The sequence below is a fragment of the Camarhynchus parvulus genome, chromosome 18 (genome assembly GCF_901933205.1).
Source record: "Camarhynchus parvulus chromosome 18, STF_HiC, whole genome shotgun sequence".
NCBI classification, from domain to species: Eukaryota; Metazoa; Chordata; class Aves; order Passeriformes; family Thraupidae; genus Camarhynchus; species Camarhynchus parvulus.
The window spans coordinates 8896959-8915229 of NC_044588.1; the positions used below are offsets into that span (position 1 = coordinate 8896959).

Consider the following 18271-nt stretch of genomic DNA (forward strand, 5'->3'; position numbering starts at 1 on the left):
AATCCCCTCCTGTTACAGTGACTTCTAATGCTTTAAGCCACAGATGGTTTTTGAGCATAAGGGCTGGAAACAGGCATGGCCACAGATGTTTGTTACCCAAAACCACAACTTTAAACACTTGTTCCATGTTAAGAACACTAAAGATAACCCTAGAGAAGAATATAGTGCTTTTTTAAAATTATTTTTTAATTTGCAGACTATAGGTGAGTTATCACTGAGCTCAGAGAAATCAAGAATTTCTTAGCTTAACCATGATGAAAGCAAACAGAAACGTTTTCATACTGGCCACTTTAAAAAAGTAAGCTGATGCTGCTTTACATGTACCCTGAAAAAATAGCACTAATCCTGCCTTGAGGTAAAAATTGTAATAGCTTTGGCAATAATTTTCTGTGCCTCTGCTGTCTTCATTCAAAATGCTCTCACATTTTATATTAGCCCAAGCTTTTTAAAAACACCACAACCACTCCTGAGCAATTCCTATGTGATCTAAGAATTCACATTTCCTACAGACTTGCTGGGATGCAGCATTATCTGACATCTTTTTTGTTCTGTGGATGAGGGTTTTCATACAAGAAAAGCACCTTATTCCACCAGGATACAACAGCTATAGCTGCATTGACCAATAAGGTACAGGACAGATGAAAAGTTCTAAATTAGAAATGTGTTGAGATTTGCACTTAAAGGCACAGATAAAATCTTCCCGTTTCACACTCTGATCATACTTACATTTATTATATGAAACTGATATAGTGATTCTTCAAAAGACATATCAGTTTTGGATATTTCTGTAACTGCACAGATCAGATTTTTGATTTTTTTTTCACAGAATCACAGAGTAGTTTGGGTTGGAATGGACCTCTGAAGGTCATCTAGGGGGGTCCAAACCCCCCTTGCACTAGACCAGGTTGCCCCAAGCCCCATCCAGTGTGGCCTTGAATGTTTCCAAGGATGGGAATCTCTGGTGAACTGAATTAGTAATCTGTTACAGGACTGGATTAAATATTCTTCTGCACATCATCAAAGGGCAGAAGACTGAGTTTCCCCCATTTCTTGTATTCACAATGAAAAACAGAGAACTGCATAGAAATGGAAGCATTTTGCAAGAATATTGAGGACATCTTAGGTACCTACATAAACTATTCCTATTTCATCCTTCATTTTAGGAATACTTGGATTGAATTTATTTCAATTTAAAAATTCAAACAAAAAGAGCTAAAACGGAAGAGTGTGCAAGGAATCTCTGTTTCAGTGCACAGTATAAAGTTTTATTTGTGAAATCATTAGATAATTAGATGTCTCATTTATTTCATTGCCAAGAGCACTCTCTGCTTTCCATTTTCCCACAGAACAGTGGATGTTTGATCAACCCTCACAGTATGCCTGACAACCTGAGACAAGAAAGCACCATCCTGCTTTAATCTGGGGATGGTGACACTTCATTTGGGGAGGTGACACTTACTACCTTTGCAGGGCTGCTTCACTCTCCAAAAGCTTTCCTATGCCAGCAGTAGGCAGCACTTAAAAGGCATCATTTGCTTTTATGGCCACTGTTGATGTATTTGGCCTCCATGTAACATTTATCCCTGCACCTGAAGCATTTACACCCTGAGTGAAATGGAGAAATAAGAATTTCTCTGTGAAAACAGCCTGCTGCAAACAACTGCAAAGTGTTCCAGGCTTTGCATGGCTCCTGCAGGGCAGTGCCAGCTGTAAATGCTCCCTGCCACAGTGACAGCTCATAGCACTCCCCAGCTGTCAGAACTGGGCAATAACTCCTGGCTCCAGCTGGTGACCATGTATTCATGAAATCTGTGCTCTGCAGGCTGCACACACGCTGTTCCATCGAGGTCAGGGGCAGCACAGACAGCTCCTTCTGTGGGATGAGCTCATTTCTAACAGCACTCCCAGCCAATTCTCCACCCAAAGCGTTTGGTGGCTGCTTCCAAGCAAGCACTCTGGGAATTTATCCTGGCATGTCAGTCAGATCACATGCTTATTGCACAGCTCAGTTCCTAAGACCTTAAGTTAAGACCTTAGGGCGGAAAAAAAAATATAAGGAGTTAGAAAAGAATATTTAGGGAAATGGTCTGAATAGGAAAAAGCATCAGAATTACAGACATGTCAAACTAATTCAAAATAAAGGCCAGTTCTGTGCTATTTGCATGTTCTTGGGTTTAGGTCAATGACTTAAGTTACAAGTGTGTTTACTACACAAATAGAACATAAACACTTCCACAGAACCTATTTTTACATTGTTGAGGAAGAAGTCTACAAATAGTCAATCACATATTCCTGAATTGTTTATTTTGGAGAATAGTTTTTGTTTCTGCAGCAGTGGTTTGGAATTTATGCTGTTCTTTAGGTCCAGGATCAGGCTTTCAGAATGTTCCTTTTTCTACTGGAAGACATAACAGCACTTACCTACTTCAAAGAGCTGGTGTAAAATCCTCAGATTTTAGAAAAAAATGCTGTAAGAATCATTAATGGATAGCAGAAGCTTACAGGGATCCTTGCCATATTTGTTTTGATTGTGCGTGTATGTGATATTTCCCATGGTTGAAAAAATGTCTCTGTAACTTCATAATTAAATTAAGTCCTATCAGGTTATCCTAGTGTGACCTTTGAAGAACTGCAGAAGTAGAGAGTTGCTGATGTTTTTGCAGTTAGTAACACAATAATAAAACATATGCTTTGTGGTTTATGCTGAGTGGAGATGAATTTCTTGCTTATTTCACTCTGCTCTAGACACAAGAAACCTTTTATCTTTTATCAATCAAAACAGCTTAACATTTCCAGAGAAACCAGTTGCTTATAAAAACTGATTGACAGCTAATTAGACATAATTTCTTCCCAAAAGACTCAGTCAGCTGCTTGTTTGGGTTGAGCACACGTGATACTTATTACTTCCTATTTTTCATCCAAATCCAGCAGCTGGTACCTTGTGACTCACAAGCAGGCCAATTCATTCTTGCAGTTCCTCACTGCCTTTTCCCATTAACACTTACACAGAAACTGCATATCAGCTGGTATTTTCCAGTACTTACACTTAAATGTCTCTGAGGTTTTTTTTTTCCTTTCTTCACTCTGGAATATTATGAAAGTCACTGGTCAAAATCTCAAATCTCAGTAGTGTTGAGAACAGCTAAATAAACTTCTATCATGTCATGGCCCTGAGCAAACACTCCAGGACATATTCATGTTTGGAAAAAAGCCAAAATTTGAGGGTTTCATCCAGGAACGGACATTCCTGTGCAACTGAGAGAGGACCAAATATCATTTGTAGATGAAGTTACATACTGACTTAGAATAATTTAAGAAGTTAAGCTAAACTACAGATGTCTGCACTTCACCCATCCTGCCTGACATAAGCAGTTGCTCTAATGGATTGAACAGGAACAGCTTTCCCATGTGAATGATGTTTGACTGAAACATGAAAGATTTTCCAAATGCAGCCTATTTGTCCACAACAGGAAAATTACTGTGTTTTTCAAGTGAATTAGAAATTTTCCTCTCCCAAATAACAGATTTTCAAGCCTTCAGCTGATGCACAATTCAGAAAACTCATGACATCAATGTTAGACCTGTAAGATTATTATCACTGATATTTCTGTTTTGCAAATATAAGTGATGTCCAGGTGTTAGAAAAAACAAGTTGTTGATGAAATTGCCTTGTTGAAGTCTAGGCCTCAATATGCTTTAATGACCTCAGACCTAGCAGAGGTTAACAAAGTCTGAGAAAAAAGGATGCCCACTAACAGTGGACACAAAGAATTCAGAATTTTGGGGCCATCTGGCAAGAACTCCAAAGATAAAGAAGAAACAAATGAAGCCAACTCAGCAACTGTGCTGAAATAAGCTCCAACTGGGTAAAAGGGAAATCTGGCAGGTGGAATCTGCAACCACGGACACAAGAAACCCACCTACAAGAAGGAAAGGCTGAGCATGCAGACTTATTAGCATGACAAGTTGATCATTAATCAATAGAAGACAGAATGCTAATTATTAAGAGAATGGTGTAGTAGCCAGTGAACACTAATGTCTTTGCTAAAATGTATACATAGTTAAAAGCTTTGGTGTGCTTGATGTGTGGGAAACGTCCACCTTGCATCCTGTGCAGAATAAACAATATCTCCTTCCTAAACTAAACTCTCTGCCTGTGTTTGGAGAGCTCCTAAAATCGGCAATACCTCCCTGCAGCCTTTCCAAACCCACCTGGACGCGTTCGAGGTGTCAGCAGGGGTTGGACTGAGCGATCTCCAGAGGCTCCTTCCAACCCCAGCCGTGCTGTCATTCTGCCAGGACCGAGGCACAGCACCAGCTCTTTGTGTCACTGCTGCCCCAAGTGCTGCCATCGAGAACCCAGAGGTTTCCTGGCCTCTGCAGGAGCTGCCCGAGTCCGGGAAGAGCCCCCAGGGCTCCCCTGTCCTCCCCGACCCCTCATGCAAGGGGCCATGTCCGCCTCACCCATCGCGGTCCAACTGTGTCCACTGACGCTCTCCCACACACCCAACCTCACCCTACAGCAGCTCATGCGAGGTTCCTGCTCTTTCCAAGCACCGCTAAGGTAAAACAACCAAGGAAACATCGACGCTCTTACTTCAACAGCATCCGCGGGCCCCGGCGCCATGCTGAGTACTGGCAGCGCGCCGCCATCTTGGCGCGGCGCTGCCCTCGCGGGCGGGGAAGGGAGGTTCATGTCCCGTTCTTGCCCTCACCCAAAATGGCCGCGGGCGCCTCCGTCCATCCCTGAGGCGGGACCAGCGCTGAGGGCGCGGGACGCGGAGGCGGCCGAGGATCCCTTCAGAACGGGGCTGGAGGCCGGGCAGGTACCGCGGGCACGGGGCTGGGTGAGGGTGAAGGGCGGCCTCGGGTTCCCCTCACGCGGGGGGACAAAAGCCGCGCGTTGGGCGGGTTCTGGCTGGGGAGGGTCTTCCCCTTCCTGAGGGGGAAACCAGGCTGGGCTGGGAGCAGGTGCAGGCTTGGGAGGTAAAGAAAAATGAGCTTTGTGGAGAAAATTCACCTGATGTGTGGTCCTGACTTGAAGGCTGCTGGTGGTGAAGATTTCAAGGGGTGAACATTTCAATTCTTCCAGTGGGTTTTGCTGGCTCGCTCTCAACAGAGAGCTTGGAGGAAGCATGAGAATGTTATTTTGATGCTGGAGATAGTTCATTGTCAAACCAGACAAATTCAAGCAAAATTGAGGTTTGGAATATGAAATGAAAGAGCAGCAGCACAAACATACCTCTTTCTCTGTGTTCTGTTAAAACTTTAGTATTTGCTTTTGGGCGCGTTTATGATTTATTTATTAAATGTAACTTTAGAACCTGCTTTGGTGTTTTTTTTCCAAGGTCTGTCTCTTGCCAGCAACTGTGAGAGACAATGCACTGATGTTGAGTGTCCAGCGTAAAACCAAAACTGGCATTTGCCTGCTTGAACTTCCCTAAATTATTATGCGGAGGAGATATCAAAGGTTGCATTAATGGACTTGACTGATAAGTGTGAGAATTATGTTCTAAGTAGGGTGTAATATTTGTTAAATACACTGAGATTTCTGCAGTGATCTCGATGTATTTTTTAACTTGGATTTGATAACAGGCAGGAGAAGGCATTGTACATGCAGAAGTATTTTCTGGTATATTGAGAACAACTCACAGGAGTAATTTGAAAATTAAAATTTGATGCTTGACATCCGGAGGAGATGGAGTGTGTCTTATGCATAAGTGCTTTTGGCTCTTTCGGTTTCAGATGCTCTCAGATGTGTTGCTAAGAGATTAAAATCAAAGTCGTGGGTGCTTTTTGTTTAACTGAAAAGGCCTGGCTAAATCTGCTCCCCTGGAGCTTTGTATCCAAACTACCAGAATTGCAGAAGCATCTTCTTGTATCCAAGAACAGCTGGATAACTAAAGGACTGAAAATCACATATTTGCCTTTTGTGAGAACTTGGATGTGCCCAGACCTGCTCTCTCCGTGTTTTTCATGGTTATTCAAAACCTGATGAATGTTGGCATTTTTTTGGAAACCTGTTATCACGGGCAGCTAACAGGAGCTTAATGCCAACCTGCTTGACCTGGTTCTGTGGGACAGGATGCCCAGGGAAGTGGTGGAGTCACCATCCCTGGGAGTGTTCAAAAAGGTGTAGTGAGGTGCTTAAGGACATGGTTTAGTGGTGTGCTGAGCAGTGCTGGGTTAGTGGTTGGACTTCATGATCTTGAAGGTCCTTCTTACCCTGGATAACTCTGATTCTGTGCTGTAAAACAGTAAAAATGTACTGAAAATGCTGCATGGGATTTCCCAGCTCTTCCTGGTTTTAATTAGTGCCTGGCCTTTTAGTCTCTACTGTTTCTGCCTAGGCTGAAGGCGTGGTTTTGTTGAGGACAGACAAACATACTTGTTGGAAGCTCCTGGTTGTGTTCCTGAGGTGGCTTGGAAGGTGGGAACGCTCTCTGTGGCATTATGGGATGGTGGCAGTGCTTGGCTGTAGCCCCTCCTGGGGTGCAGAAGGCTGCACTGTCCTGCCCCAGCTCCCAGGCTGACCCTTCACACAACCCTTTGAGCTCACAGGAAAAATGCTGTAAAGAGATTTCCATTCCCTTTGCTGTTTTATCTGTTTGAAGGGCTGCATGAATTAGCAACAGCATTGTTCCAGCTTCTTGTTTTTCACATTTTTCTTCTCAAATCTGATTATAACAGAAAGAGAGTTTTACCCTTAAAATGGGAACTTTCTTCCAAGAATTCACATTCCTGTTGTTGTTATGCAACTCTCGACATGACAGTTTTACTTTGTGGTTATTTTCAGTGTTCATGTTGCTCTTCCTGTCAAAAAAGATTGTGTTCTTACCCTGGAGTATCTTTTATAGTCTAGATTGAGACTTGGTAAAATGCTAGGAAAGAGAACTGGTGGAATTGTCAATGATTTAAAAATCTTACCTTTTTTTTTCTTTTTGTTTTTTTTGGTGCAGTGAGGTTTCATGAGTCAAACTGGGCTGTTGGGAGTTGCTGTTGAAGATGTACATGTTGGTTGAAAAACGCACAAATTCCCATCTCCACCTAAAGAGGTCACCTGGCATCCGCTCCTGGTCTCTCTGTGTTGGTAGGACCACAGCATTCATTTCAGAGCTTGCTTTAAGGGAAGAGGGTCACAATAAACTCCTGAAAGAGCCCCTAGTGAAATGCCTGCCTTCCAGGCATTTTCCTTTCCAGAGGAGGAGAGATTGTACTTTGAACTCTTCCTTTCCATAGCCACTGAAAGAGTGTGAAGCCTCAGCCTGGCAGTTTCACTGTGAGACTTTCAGTCTCATCTGGAGAACCTCAGAAGCTCATGGATGGAATTTTAAGGGCGTCCTGAAAGATCAAGAACAGAAGGTTTATTATGAGTGATGCAGCAATAGAAATGTGAAGCTTCTGAAGGGGGTTTTAGGTTGAGAAGCATCTCAGTTTGCACGAGTGGAAAACTGCAGTGTGACCATGCTGGGTTGGGTTGTGTGTGTGGTTGGTGCTGAGCTCCTCAGGACTCTCTATGAAATGGGAAATCATACAGGATATTCTGAAAGGCATCTTTATAAACACTGCTGAATATGCAGGAAAAATAAACTTGTTAGGATTGTACTGAGAGAGCTGCTGGGGAAAATCTGGTATATGCTGCTTTCCAGCTGAGCAGATCCCACTGCAGTAACACCACCTTGTCATTGCTTTCAGGGATGTTGTTGAGATCTTTGTAGTTGCAGCAGCCTCTGGGGCATGGGGCACTCTTCAGCTGCTTCCTCCTCTCTGAGAGAAAGGAGCTGGCACTTTCTGACACAGCTTTACTGCAAAAGTTGTCTTTTGGCTCCATAGAACACTTAAAGGGGAAAATAACCATTGCAAGGTTTGTGTGAGCACTCCAAGTACTGTGCTGAGAGCAAGTATGGTGTCATGGTTAGATTGAGTCCCTCTGAGGTTCTGTTCCCAGTTGTGTCAGAAAATTTTTATTTCTGACCCCAGCCCCTGTGCTTTTAATGTGTTTGCAGAATGGAAGTTTTTTTTAATACTGACAGAAAAAAATAACTTGACTTTTATATAGTGATGTATGTTACAATCAGGTTTGTCCCGTTTTTGAAAAGTGATATTTTTCATCAGGGAATTTTAGGTGCTTTTTGAGCTGCTTATTTGTCTTAATTCTCTCCTCTTTCCTCCTAGGAATAGCCTCCATAGGTTTGGCTGCTGCTTATTATAGTGCAGGTAATGCTCTATCACTTTTTTGGGAGAGTTATTTCTTTCTTGTTAATCTGTTTTTCATGCTGATGACTCATCTGCAGCTTCTGTCTGGCCCTTCAAAGGCAGTGGAGGTTCCTCTCCCCCTTTGTGGTGTGAATATTAAAACCAATAATTACTGTTGCCTCTATGGCTTACTGTGCTTTAGTGCTCTATTTCTTACTCAGCTTCCTTTTCCATTTGCAAGTATTTTTAATAATGATATTGGTACTCTGTGGCATTTTGTACTTTCAGTGTTTTATAAATGTGATTAGCTGGTCCTCACAGCTCTCCTGGGAGGACATGTAATGGTTATTTGACACCATAATGAAATGATTACTTTGCCTGTGACGGAAGTTCTCTGTTTCTCTGGAAACTGTCAGATCATCACTGGCAGAGATTACTCATCCAAGCACCTTTAGGGATGAGACAGCTTCTGCTGCTTCCTCCCCCTGCAGTACAGCACACTGCACCAAATGCCAGCTGTCTTTCCATCCGTGGGGTTTGTCCTGGAAGCTGCCCTGTGCTGCATCCTGTTAACATCAAATGTTAAAGCTTAATAGTGTGTAGGAATGTGCTACCAATAGAGCCCACATATTTTTATTTAAAGAGAAAAATGCAGTGGAAGCTGCTTGAGACACCAGCTAAATCAGCCTTTTTCTTAAGACGTTGCAACAAAGTTTTCTGAAATCTCAGCACAGTTCTGCTGTGCCTTTGGTTAAAAGCCTGAGTGAGCAAATTGTTCAGGCTGTGACATGTAAACATTTTCAGGACATGAAATGCAAGTGTTTGTTTGTCAAGAGGACCAACTGCTTCCTTTTATGCAGAAGCATGTTTGCTTTATTGAATTTTCATTGTCCTTATCCTTGTCCTCTGCAGCACAAATATTTGGTGTTTGACAGCAGGTTGGCAGTTTTGTGAATGCCTTTTAAGATGCCTTTGTACAGAAGAGAAAGATGTGATGCTACAACCTTGCCAATAATACATATGCTTATAATTCTGCATGGTTTGAAGCCCAGCATGAATGAAGTCTCTGAAAAGTGTGAAGATTTTCTATATTTTCATTCTGGGAAAGAGCTGTAAAATTTCTTGTAGTACAACTAAAGGCAAAACTGTTTCATCAGAGAAACCTTTCCTCCTTTTGTTGCTTTTAAAGGGAGCATGTGGCTTTCAGGATTGTTTAAATACCAGAGAAGGGGCAAAAAAGCTAAATTTATGCATTTTTTGCATTGTCCAGACAGCTTGGCATGGAAGCTCTTCTACATGGCTGGGTGTTTCTTTGTGGCAGCCCAGAATCTGGAGCAGTGGGAGGTAAGATGCTGAGCTCAGGAAATGAGGGGCTGTGAGTAGGAAGCACTTGGCAGTTGCTGATTCCAGCAGCCCCACGCACTTGCTCAGTCCAAACAGACAAGTTATGCTTTGGGTTTTGAGGAAACCCTCTGGGTTGCTGTGCTGGGAATAGAATTAGGACAATAATTCTTTGATTACACAAGTATGAAAATGTGAAGCTAAACATATGGGTATTTTTAATGGGAGACTTGGCACAAAATGTTCTCTCTTATACAAAAGAGGGAGGATGACCAGGACATTCAGCTGCACAAATGATTTTGAACTTAGCCTTCAAGCTAATGACAGAGAAACCACTAAATAAGGGAGCTCTAAGCTTCCAGGCTGCTCAGCTTTTTCCCTCTGGTTCAGAATTGTGTGGATGTTGATTTGAGAGCAGTAAGCCGCCTTGTCACCCTGCTGACCTGAGCTGTGTTAGGATGAGCAACTCACCTAAAGAGAATGAGATCCTCTTTTCATTGATTAATAAGAAATATCCCATTTCATTAATATCCCATATCATTAATATTCATTTTCATTGGGATGTTTGAGGTCTGTGTAAGCCTGGCCCATAGAGCACAGCACTGGGATATCAAATTCTCCAGAAGTGAGAATTATAGGAGTTCCAAGTTAGTGTTCAAATTTGATTCCTGGCAAAGTTTTTATTACATGGGGAATGTGGCAAGAGGGACAATGAACCCACTTTTAACTCCCTTCTAGAAGTCACACCAGAGATATGGTAAAATTTCTGTTAAAATCAAGAGCAAGTTTGTGATTTTCATGGTCTGGTAATAGAGGAATGTCTCTGAACTGGCTGTGTATTTTTCTGTTGCCAAGATTATTTTCCAATGGAACTGTTTTAATTTTACTTTGAAGCATAGCTAGTGATGGTGTTTTCAAGAAAATCTTAATTCTTACTTTTCAATTTTACAGGAAGCTGTATTTGATAAAAACAAGGGAACAATCTGCCTAAAAACATTCAACCTCTACAAAAAAATACTGACCTTGTCAAAAGGAGGCAACGAACAAGGTGAGAAAGCAGCATCTGTGGTAGAAAATGTGGTGAGCAGCAGAAGAGATGGATATGTGCCCATTTAATAGCTTCTCTGGGGTTCTGTACTCAAATTAAGTCACATCTGCTTCCAGTTCTGCTCTGTTCCCAAGCAGCAGATGTAACAATCTGCCTCTCTGGGCCCAAATGCTTTTTTTCAGTGTGCTGAATGCATCTTGTTAATTATTTTAATCCAACATAAGTAGGCCTACACATTGCTTTCCCTAATAATCTTAGCCATTCCTTTGGGATGTTAATGTGTTTACTTTGCTCTTGGCTAGCCTGCTTGGCAGCTGGGACTGGTGGAAAAACTTCAATTTTGGATCCAGAAGTTGAGATTCCTGTAATCTCATCTGCTTTGGGGAGCAGGCAAAGGTTTGATACCATATGCAGGCAGGCATGTTACATCCTGCAATTACACAATATGCATTTAAAGCAGCCTGTGCAGGAGGCTCAGTTTAATGCAGGATCTGAAGGCCTTGGGCTTCTTCTTGGACTAACAGAAGTTGCAGTATGGTCTGTGAGTTGGTTGAGTCAGGGTGGTGAGTTGGTAGCTCTGTTGCAAACTGGGATCTTTTATTCTGTAGCAAAAGTAGGATCTTCTTCCCTGGAAGAGTTTTTGTTCTACTTCCTGATGTAAATAGAACCAGCTCTCAATGAGCTCAGAAGAGTGGCCAAATTCAGAATGACCTTAAGCTGAATTTGTTTTTAAACAGTTCATTTTGGAGATGGAAGATATGGAGAGAAGGATGTTTAATGTTTCTGAGCTTTCCTTTAGGATACATGTTTACAATGGAGAGCTGAGGCTATCTTATCCTTTATGATAATATCTGGTTTAGGTTCCATTCATGTGAGGATGCAGAGATCAGCAGGTGCTCTGAGCAGTTAAATATTTCAGTATTAGTTCAATCTCAGTAAACTGAACACCTGTTTGCCTACTCCATACAGAAAAGTAGTTTAAACTGCCATTAAAGCAAGTGGGAAGCATAAGTAATGCTGGGTTGCTCCTCAGTGCCTGGCTGGCTGTATCTTTATCCTTAGGGCCTCTCCCAGGTACAGTGTGCTGCAGTCACGCCCTGTGCATATTTCTTTTGCCTGAGCAGCTTAGCAGCTGTTTTGATACCTCAAATTTTAGCTTTTATGTTTTTCACATTCTGTACTGCTTTAGTGTGTACTTTGAGCTTCATATTAGGGGATGGTGAGCTCTCTGCACAGAGTAGGGAGATAGAGCTGTGCTGCGAGGGCCCCGACGAAGGAGGAATGATGAGGAGGACTCCATTGATATCAGAAGGCTAATTAATTACTTTATTATATTATATTATTCTATACATCTAAAACTGAATCTGCCAAGCACTCAACCCTGCACACAACTGCACTGCACTGAATCTTGTGACTGTCAGCCCACAGTCCCAACACACACACATGCTTGGCCAAGGAAACAAAACACCATCACTTTGGGTAAACAATCTCCATATTGCATTCTACTTTTGCACAAACATGTGCACAGAAAATGATAAGAATTGTTTTTCCTTCCTCTGAGGTTCAGAGAATGTGAAACCCAGAAATATTCTTGGGAAGAATTGTGCCTTGCTTTTCTCTGTGAGGAGAAATGTGGCTACAGGGAGACAAAACAATTCCTTCTCTAGCTGGGGATCAGGGACAAATGATCCAAATCTCAGGCCCAAGAGCATAAAAAATGTGGACTAAAGAGAGAAAAGCATGAAGGATGGGACTTCATGGGCTGGAGCAGTAGTTGGACAATTAACTCCAATATGCAAATGGAGCAGAACTGATCCAAGTGAGAGACCCTGTGCCCAGTCACGCATTTTGTGACCATTTTGGTTCATCTTGGTGTAGCCCTGGCTGGGCTCTTGTGCTGCCCAGGGTGGATCCATGGAGACCTTTTAATAAATACCTAAGTAGAATAAAGTTATTCTTTAGCTCCATGTCGCTCTGTTCTAGATCAGCCTTCACAAGGCATCAGTTTGCTGCTGCAGGAGTGCCCTGGCTGTGAGGGATCACAGCAGTGGCGCCCCAGAGCAGGGTCCCTGTCACCCTGTCACCCTGCTGAGGGTTTGCAGTGCTGCTGAAGCTCCTGTTGTCCCCTCCCTGCAGTGGTGGCCGTGCTGAGCGAGATCCGCGATGTGAACGTGGAGGAGGAGGCTGTGCGCTATTTCGGGAAGGGTTACCTGGTGGTGCTGCGCTTCGTCACCGGCTTCTCCCACCCGCTCACCCAGAGCGCCGTGCTGGGCTGCAGAAGGTGCAGTGGGGACTTGGTAAAATTAGAATGTGGAAGGTGGGAATGCCAATCGTGTGGGTCAGTAATTGCCAACTATTGTTGATGCTTCAGGTTTTGGCTTTTATGTATTTCAGATTCTGTACTGCTTTAGTCTGTGGGTCTGAGTTTCATGTGAGGGGATGGTGAGCTCTCTGCACAGAGTAGGGACACAAAACAATTCCTTCTCCAGCTGGGGACCAAGGACAAATGATCCAAATCTCAGGCCCAAGAGCATAAACAGCAGTGGACTGAAGAGAAGGAAAAAACCAAGAAGGATGGGACTGCATGGGCTAAAGCTGGAATTGGACAATGAACTCCAATATGCAAATGGAAGCAGAACTTATAAAAGTGAGAGACCCCATGACTGGCCATCCATTTTGTGACCATTTTGGGTTTATCTTGGGTGTAACCCTGTCTGGGCTCTTGTGCTGCCCAAGGTGGATCCATTGAGGACCTTTAATAAATCCCTACTTTATTCTTTAGCTCTGTCCAGCCTCTCTTCTAGGTCAGCCTTCACAAGGCATCATTATAACTAAGCTCAGTTTTTAGACTTGCTGTTCTGACCTTGTGTTACTCAGTTTAACCTTTTAAACCCCATAATGTTTTCATTTGCAGATATTTGGCTAACATCATCTGTCAGGATCATGTTTAAATATCTAAGATCCCTTTAGTGCTGCATGTCTGCTGGAATTGCCTGAGCTATGCAGTGGCAGAGGGGACTAATTCTACTTTGCAAACATTTGGTGTATTAGTTAACAGAAAATTTATCTTAAGCATTGATAATAAGGAACCTTGCAGCAGGGACTGGGAAATGAGTTATTTGTTGATGTGGAGGGAATGGCTTGGTGGGACATGCTGTCAGCCATAGCCTCTATGCCCATATGAGTTTCCCTCTAGGCAGTTATTCTCAGGAATTAGCATGCCTGCTCTTGTCTTGTCAGCGCTACATTTCCACTAATTCTTCCATTGTTTCTTCTTTCCCACAGTGATGTGGAAGCGGTTGCCAAACTCATTACGAGTTTTCTGGAACTGGACAGAGTAGAGACCCCACAAGATTTCTCCCAGAGCAGTGAAACAGAGGCAAGTGATGCAGATGAACCACAGGTTAAATACTGATGGTCATTGTGAACTGAAGCAAGCAGAGGCTTTCACACATCTGGAAAATATTTTGATTGTTCTTCAGAACAAGAAACCCCTCACAACCTTGATCTGGGCATTTCTCAATGTATGCATTTACAGCAGGTGGAATCTGTCTTAGGGCCCATAGTTTAGTGCTAAACTGCTTCAAGACCCTGCATGTGGACACTGCTGGCCTTTGAACTTTTGTCACCTCATCAAACTTGACTAGGAATAGTTATTTATTAATGAATTGGTTTGAAATAATTGCTTTTCCATTAATGAAGATACAGATGTGAACTTCTGCTTACTGCAAACATTTGCTGCAGGTACAGTATATGCAATGTAGAAGAGTTGAATTTGTAACTCATAACACAATGCTTTGAGGTTTCCCCTTTATTATATGCAATTAGGAGATGCAGAGTAGTGGCACTTTTATGTTCTCTGCTACTGACTTGCCACTGGATATCTGTGGAAATTGAAGAGAGTGCCTCTCTTGGAATTTTAAACATCAGGTTAATCAACTTGTAACTTGTAAGTGTCTTAACTTATCTCAGATTCACCAAGGAGCCATAAATAGGAAAGGAAAAAGGATCATGATGAAACTTCTTTGGGATGCTCTACCTTAATCCTGTTCTGCTTAACTTCTGGGCAGGACAGAGCAATCTTTTTCTAGACCTCAATGTTTACTATTTAAACTGTGTATTTAGAAAGAAGCAGGGACTTGTGTAACTTTAGGTAGGGAAAAGACTGATGTCAAGCAAGGTGGTAGCTTAGAGTTGTTGAGTATTTCCTCACTTGAAATGATGCCCAAGTGCTAAATAATAACTTTTTTTAAGGTAGGTAGCATAGACTAAATGTCTGACTTGTACCTGTGTTTTACTCCAAGTGTGTGGTGTCCTCTGTTCTGACCAATGGTTTCACAAATAGTTAAAAATACATTTTTTTCAAGGTATTTCTGAAGTAAAAGCTACCTCTGTAAGTCAACATATTGTGTCTAGAGCTAGAACTCCATCATGCTTACATTAACATGTCAGTACAAGAAAAAACTGTAAAAAGCTGCAAGCTCTTTTAGCATGCTCCAGCTGCTTGTACTGAAGTTCACTAGGTTTTATTTAGGAATCTTATGGTCTTTAGATCTGATTTAGAAAATATTTACACAGGTAAATCTAGGAGATGTGAACAGGTACTAGGTAACTGTGTTCTCTGCTTGCACGGTTGGCCAGCAGCAAATGTCTCCTGGCAGCAGTTCCTTCAGAACTTAAAAGAGCCTGTGTTCTTGTTTCCAATCACTCTACCTCTACAGAGAGAAGGCTCTGAAAAGTTTTTGGTGGAAGGCACATCCTGTTGTGTGTTCAGTTTGGTGTGAAGCTGAGCACCTGCTCATCAAAGATTTCCCTTCCAGCTGTTCAGACCCAGGATGTGAGCAGAGGCTGAGGCTGTCAGGGAAAGGTACTCACACTGCAGCAGGGTTGGTGGCTGTTGGTGTAGCTGCCTGCAGCACAGAACTAGGTCTGTTCCCTTTAAATAAAATAAAAAACTTGTTATCATGTCAGGTATCAGTACAGAGCTCTGCCAATACATGTTCCTGAAAGTCCTCTGAGTCGTTGGGGTAATTATGAGGCTTTTGGTGCCTACCCCACACCACTGGAACTGGGAAGCTGCTGTTAGGGAAGTATATGAATGTGGGAAAATCAGGTTGCAATTAGCTAAATTTGCCTCTATTCTCCAGCACAGCTGTAGGCTAAGCATAATCATCAAACCTGTTTAAAAAATATTGCAGGGTGTAACACTTAATGTAGAGTTCCTCATTTAAATCCACTGTAATGTATACCCCAGGTGATGTTCATTTTAAAGAGAGGAGAATGACGTTGGGGATTTGGAGAACTCTTTTTCCCCCACAGTGTTAAATGAGAATGGTGAGTGTTCTAAGGACTTCCAGCAGGAACTACTGTCCTGCTGTGTGTCATGGTACAGTGTAAGCACAAGGGCTCAGCCTGTGCTAGCTGCTGCTTTGGATCAAGGATATTCAGAGGGCATTGTGCTGTGCATTGCACTTAACTCTGAGCCCGTGGAGTGGACCATGGATAAACCAGATAAAACTGCCTGCCTTCAGCCTCAGCTCTGCTGGCTTTCATTTGTATTCCCATGAGAGCTGACATTCCATGGAAGATGTAAAGCACACTGTAGTTCTCTAGTGAAAAATCAGCTTTTGAGGGGTACATCTATTGGTCTGACCCTGCACTGCATCCTGTGTGTGTCCTGCTTCTGCTGAGCTGCAGTGCATCCAGCTTGCTGTGCATTCATGGTGTAAGTCATGTCTACACTTACAGACTATGCAATATCTTAGACAAAGACTAAAACAATGTAAGGAAAATTAAAAATCTCTAGAAAGGGAATGGCCTATAGTGAGGTACAATGTAACTCGAAATACATCCTGTGGAGTAAGTTGTATGTTGGGGTGGTGTCAGTGATCATCTCTTCAGAGGTGTTTTGCAGTATCCTCACTCCCTCATTATCCTGCTGTGTTAGGCAGCAGAGGGGTGGCTGCTGCCATGCACTGTGTGTCTAGGAGGAATTTTGCCTCCTCAGCCTTTCCCTTGGAGCAGCTGGTGCCATCCTCTCATGCCATTTCCATTTTGCATTTGGCAGCTGTCACTGTACCAACAAGTCCAGTTCCAGTGGGGATCTGTGTTCTGCAGTGTGAGCTAGCAGGATGGGCCCTGAGGATGTTCTCAGACCTGTGTTCTGCAGGATGGGCCCTGAGGATGTTCTCAGACCTGTGTTCTGTAGGATGGGCCCTGAGGATGTTCTCAGACCTGTGTTCTGTAGGATGGGCCCTGAGGATGTTCTCAGACCTGTGTTCTGCAGGATGGGCCCTGAGGATGTTCTCAGACCTGTGTTCTGCAGGATGGGCCCTGAGGATGTTCTGGCAGGCTCCTGTGGGGATCAGGCACTGCTGGCTGATCCACCCAGGAGCTTCTTGTGGCACTGATCCATCTGAGCCTGGCAGGGGACACTGCACCAGTGGTAGTACAGGCTGATGGGCTTTTCTCTTGTGTTTCTCTTGATCCACATGTGGAGCTTCTTGCCCTCTAATATCATTTTTAGCTGGAAGACATGGCCAGATGAATGCAGTAACTGTGCATGTAGAATTCACCTGCAATTGCTGTTCCCATGGTTTGGTTGTGGCAGTGTCTGTGCACTCCTCAGCAATGGCAGCACCTTGAGGAACTGAGGAAAGCAGGTGCAGCTCAGGACAGGGTCCACTTTCCCTCTTTGATGAGTCCTCTCTCATCCTCCTTTTGTGCCACTTCCCACCATTCTGCTGAAGGCTTTCCTAGTTTTCCTCACTCCTCTTGGGCCAGCAAAGTCAAAGCCCAGTAAACAGAGCCTTACATGTGCCTGCTGTGAGGTGATTTAGACCCAAAGGAATGACATGAAAGACTCATTTTTGTTAGGAAATTCAGTACTCCTGAGGAGACTCCTACAGATGTACTCATTAACTTTTGCATCTCAGGCTATCTAGAGAGACTTGTGCCTGGACAGCTGTAGTTTGCATGACTTATCAGTGATTTAAAAAGCTGCACAGCAGAGCTTAGATCAGCTCTAACACCTAAACCAAGCCCTTTTGTCACCTCCTTCACTGCACCTGTCCCTTAGGTGCTCCAGGGCAGCACAGTGGCAGCTCCTTGCATGGCTGTGGTGGGATGGATTGGGGCTGGGGCTGCTGCACTGCTCTGTGGCACCTTGGTGTAACCTCATATTCCAGTACTTCACAGTGAAATATCCCATACCTGGCATCAGTTGTGTAAGTCTCAAAGAAAATCCAAATATTTATAGCTGAGATCTGATTCTTGAGCTGCATTTCTGAAGGTACACAGATAGCAAAACCTCAGCTGGCTCCCATAATAAATAGAGTGCTAGTTCTGACAGTGTCATAGATGGCTGGGAGGCAAAAATACTTCTGGAAAATGTTTAGAAATTGCCTTTTTTTTTACTTTAAAATTGCAAGTAGAATTTCAGCAAGGCCTTGTTGTGTTGTCTTTTAAAAAAAATGTTCATTGATAAAATCAACTTTGATAACTTGTTTTGCATCGCTGTAGTATTTTATATATTGTTTTTAATTAAAGTTATTAAAATACGAGTGGCTGTCTAAGTTATTATTGGGAAGGAGTTAATGAGGGGGAGGACAGAATAGAAGAAGCCCAAATACCTGCTTAGAAGTGACCCTGCTGACACTCCTGCAGCAGTCCAGCTTTTAATTCCAT

At 43.0% G+C, this 18271-nt stretch overlaps 1 protein-coding gene across 3 annotated transcripts; it reads left to right on the forward strand.

Moving 5' to 3' along the window:
- The first annotated feature begins 4440 nt into the window (after positions 1-4440).
- Positions 4441-18147, forward strand: LOC115911151 (cytochrome b-245 chaperone 1). Of its 3 annotated transcripts, none has more exons than XM_030961889.1 (7): positions 4441-4564; positions 6960-7090; positions 8176-8217; positions 9467-9540; positions 10489-10585; positions 12722-12866; positions 13871-18147. In XM_030961889.1, the coding sequence occupies exons 2-7, from the start codon at positions 7006-7008 to the stop codon at positions 13998-14000; spliced, it is 573 nt and encodes a 190-aa protein (XP_030817749.1). In that variant the 5' UTR covers positions 4441-4564; positions 6960-7005; the 3' UTR covers positions 14001-18147. The 3 variants fall into 3 exon arrangements, with proteins under 3 accessions (XP_030817749.1, XP_030817748.1, XP_030817750.1); XM_030961888.1 differs by lacking the exon at positions 4441-4564 and adding an exon at positions 4697-4826; XM_030961890.1 differs by lacking the exon at positions 4441-4564 and adding an exon at positions 4961-4986.
- The last annotated feature ends 124 nt before the right edge of the window (positions 18148-18271 follow it).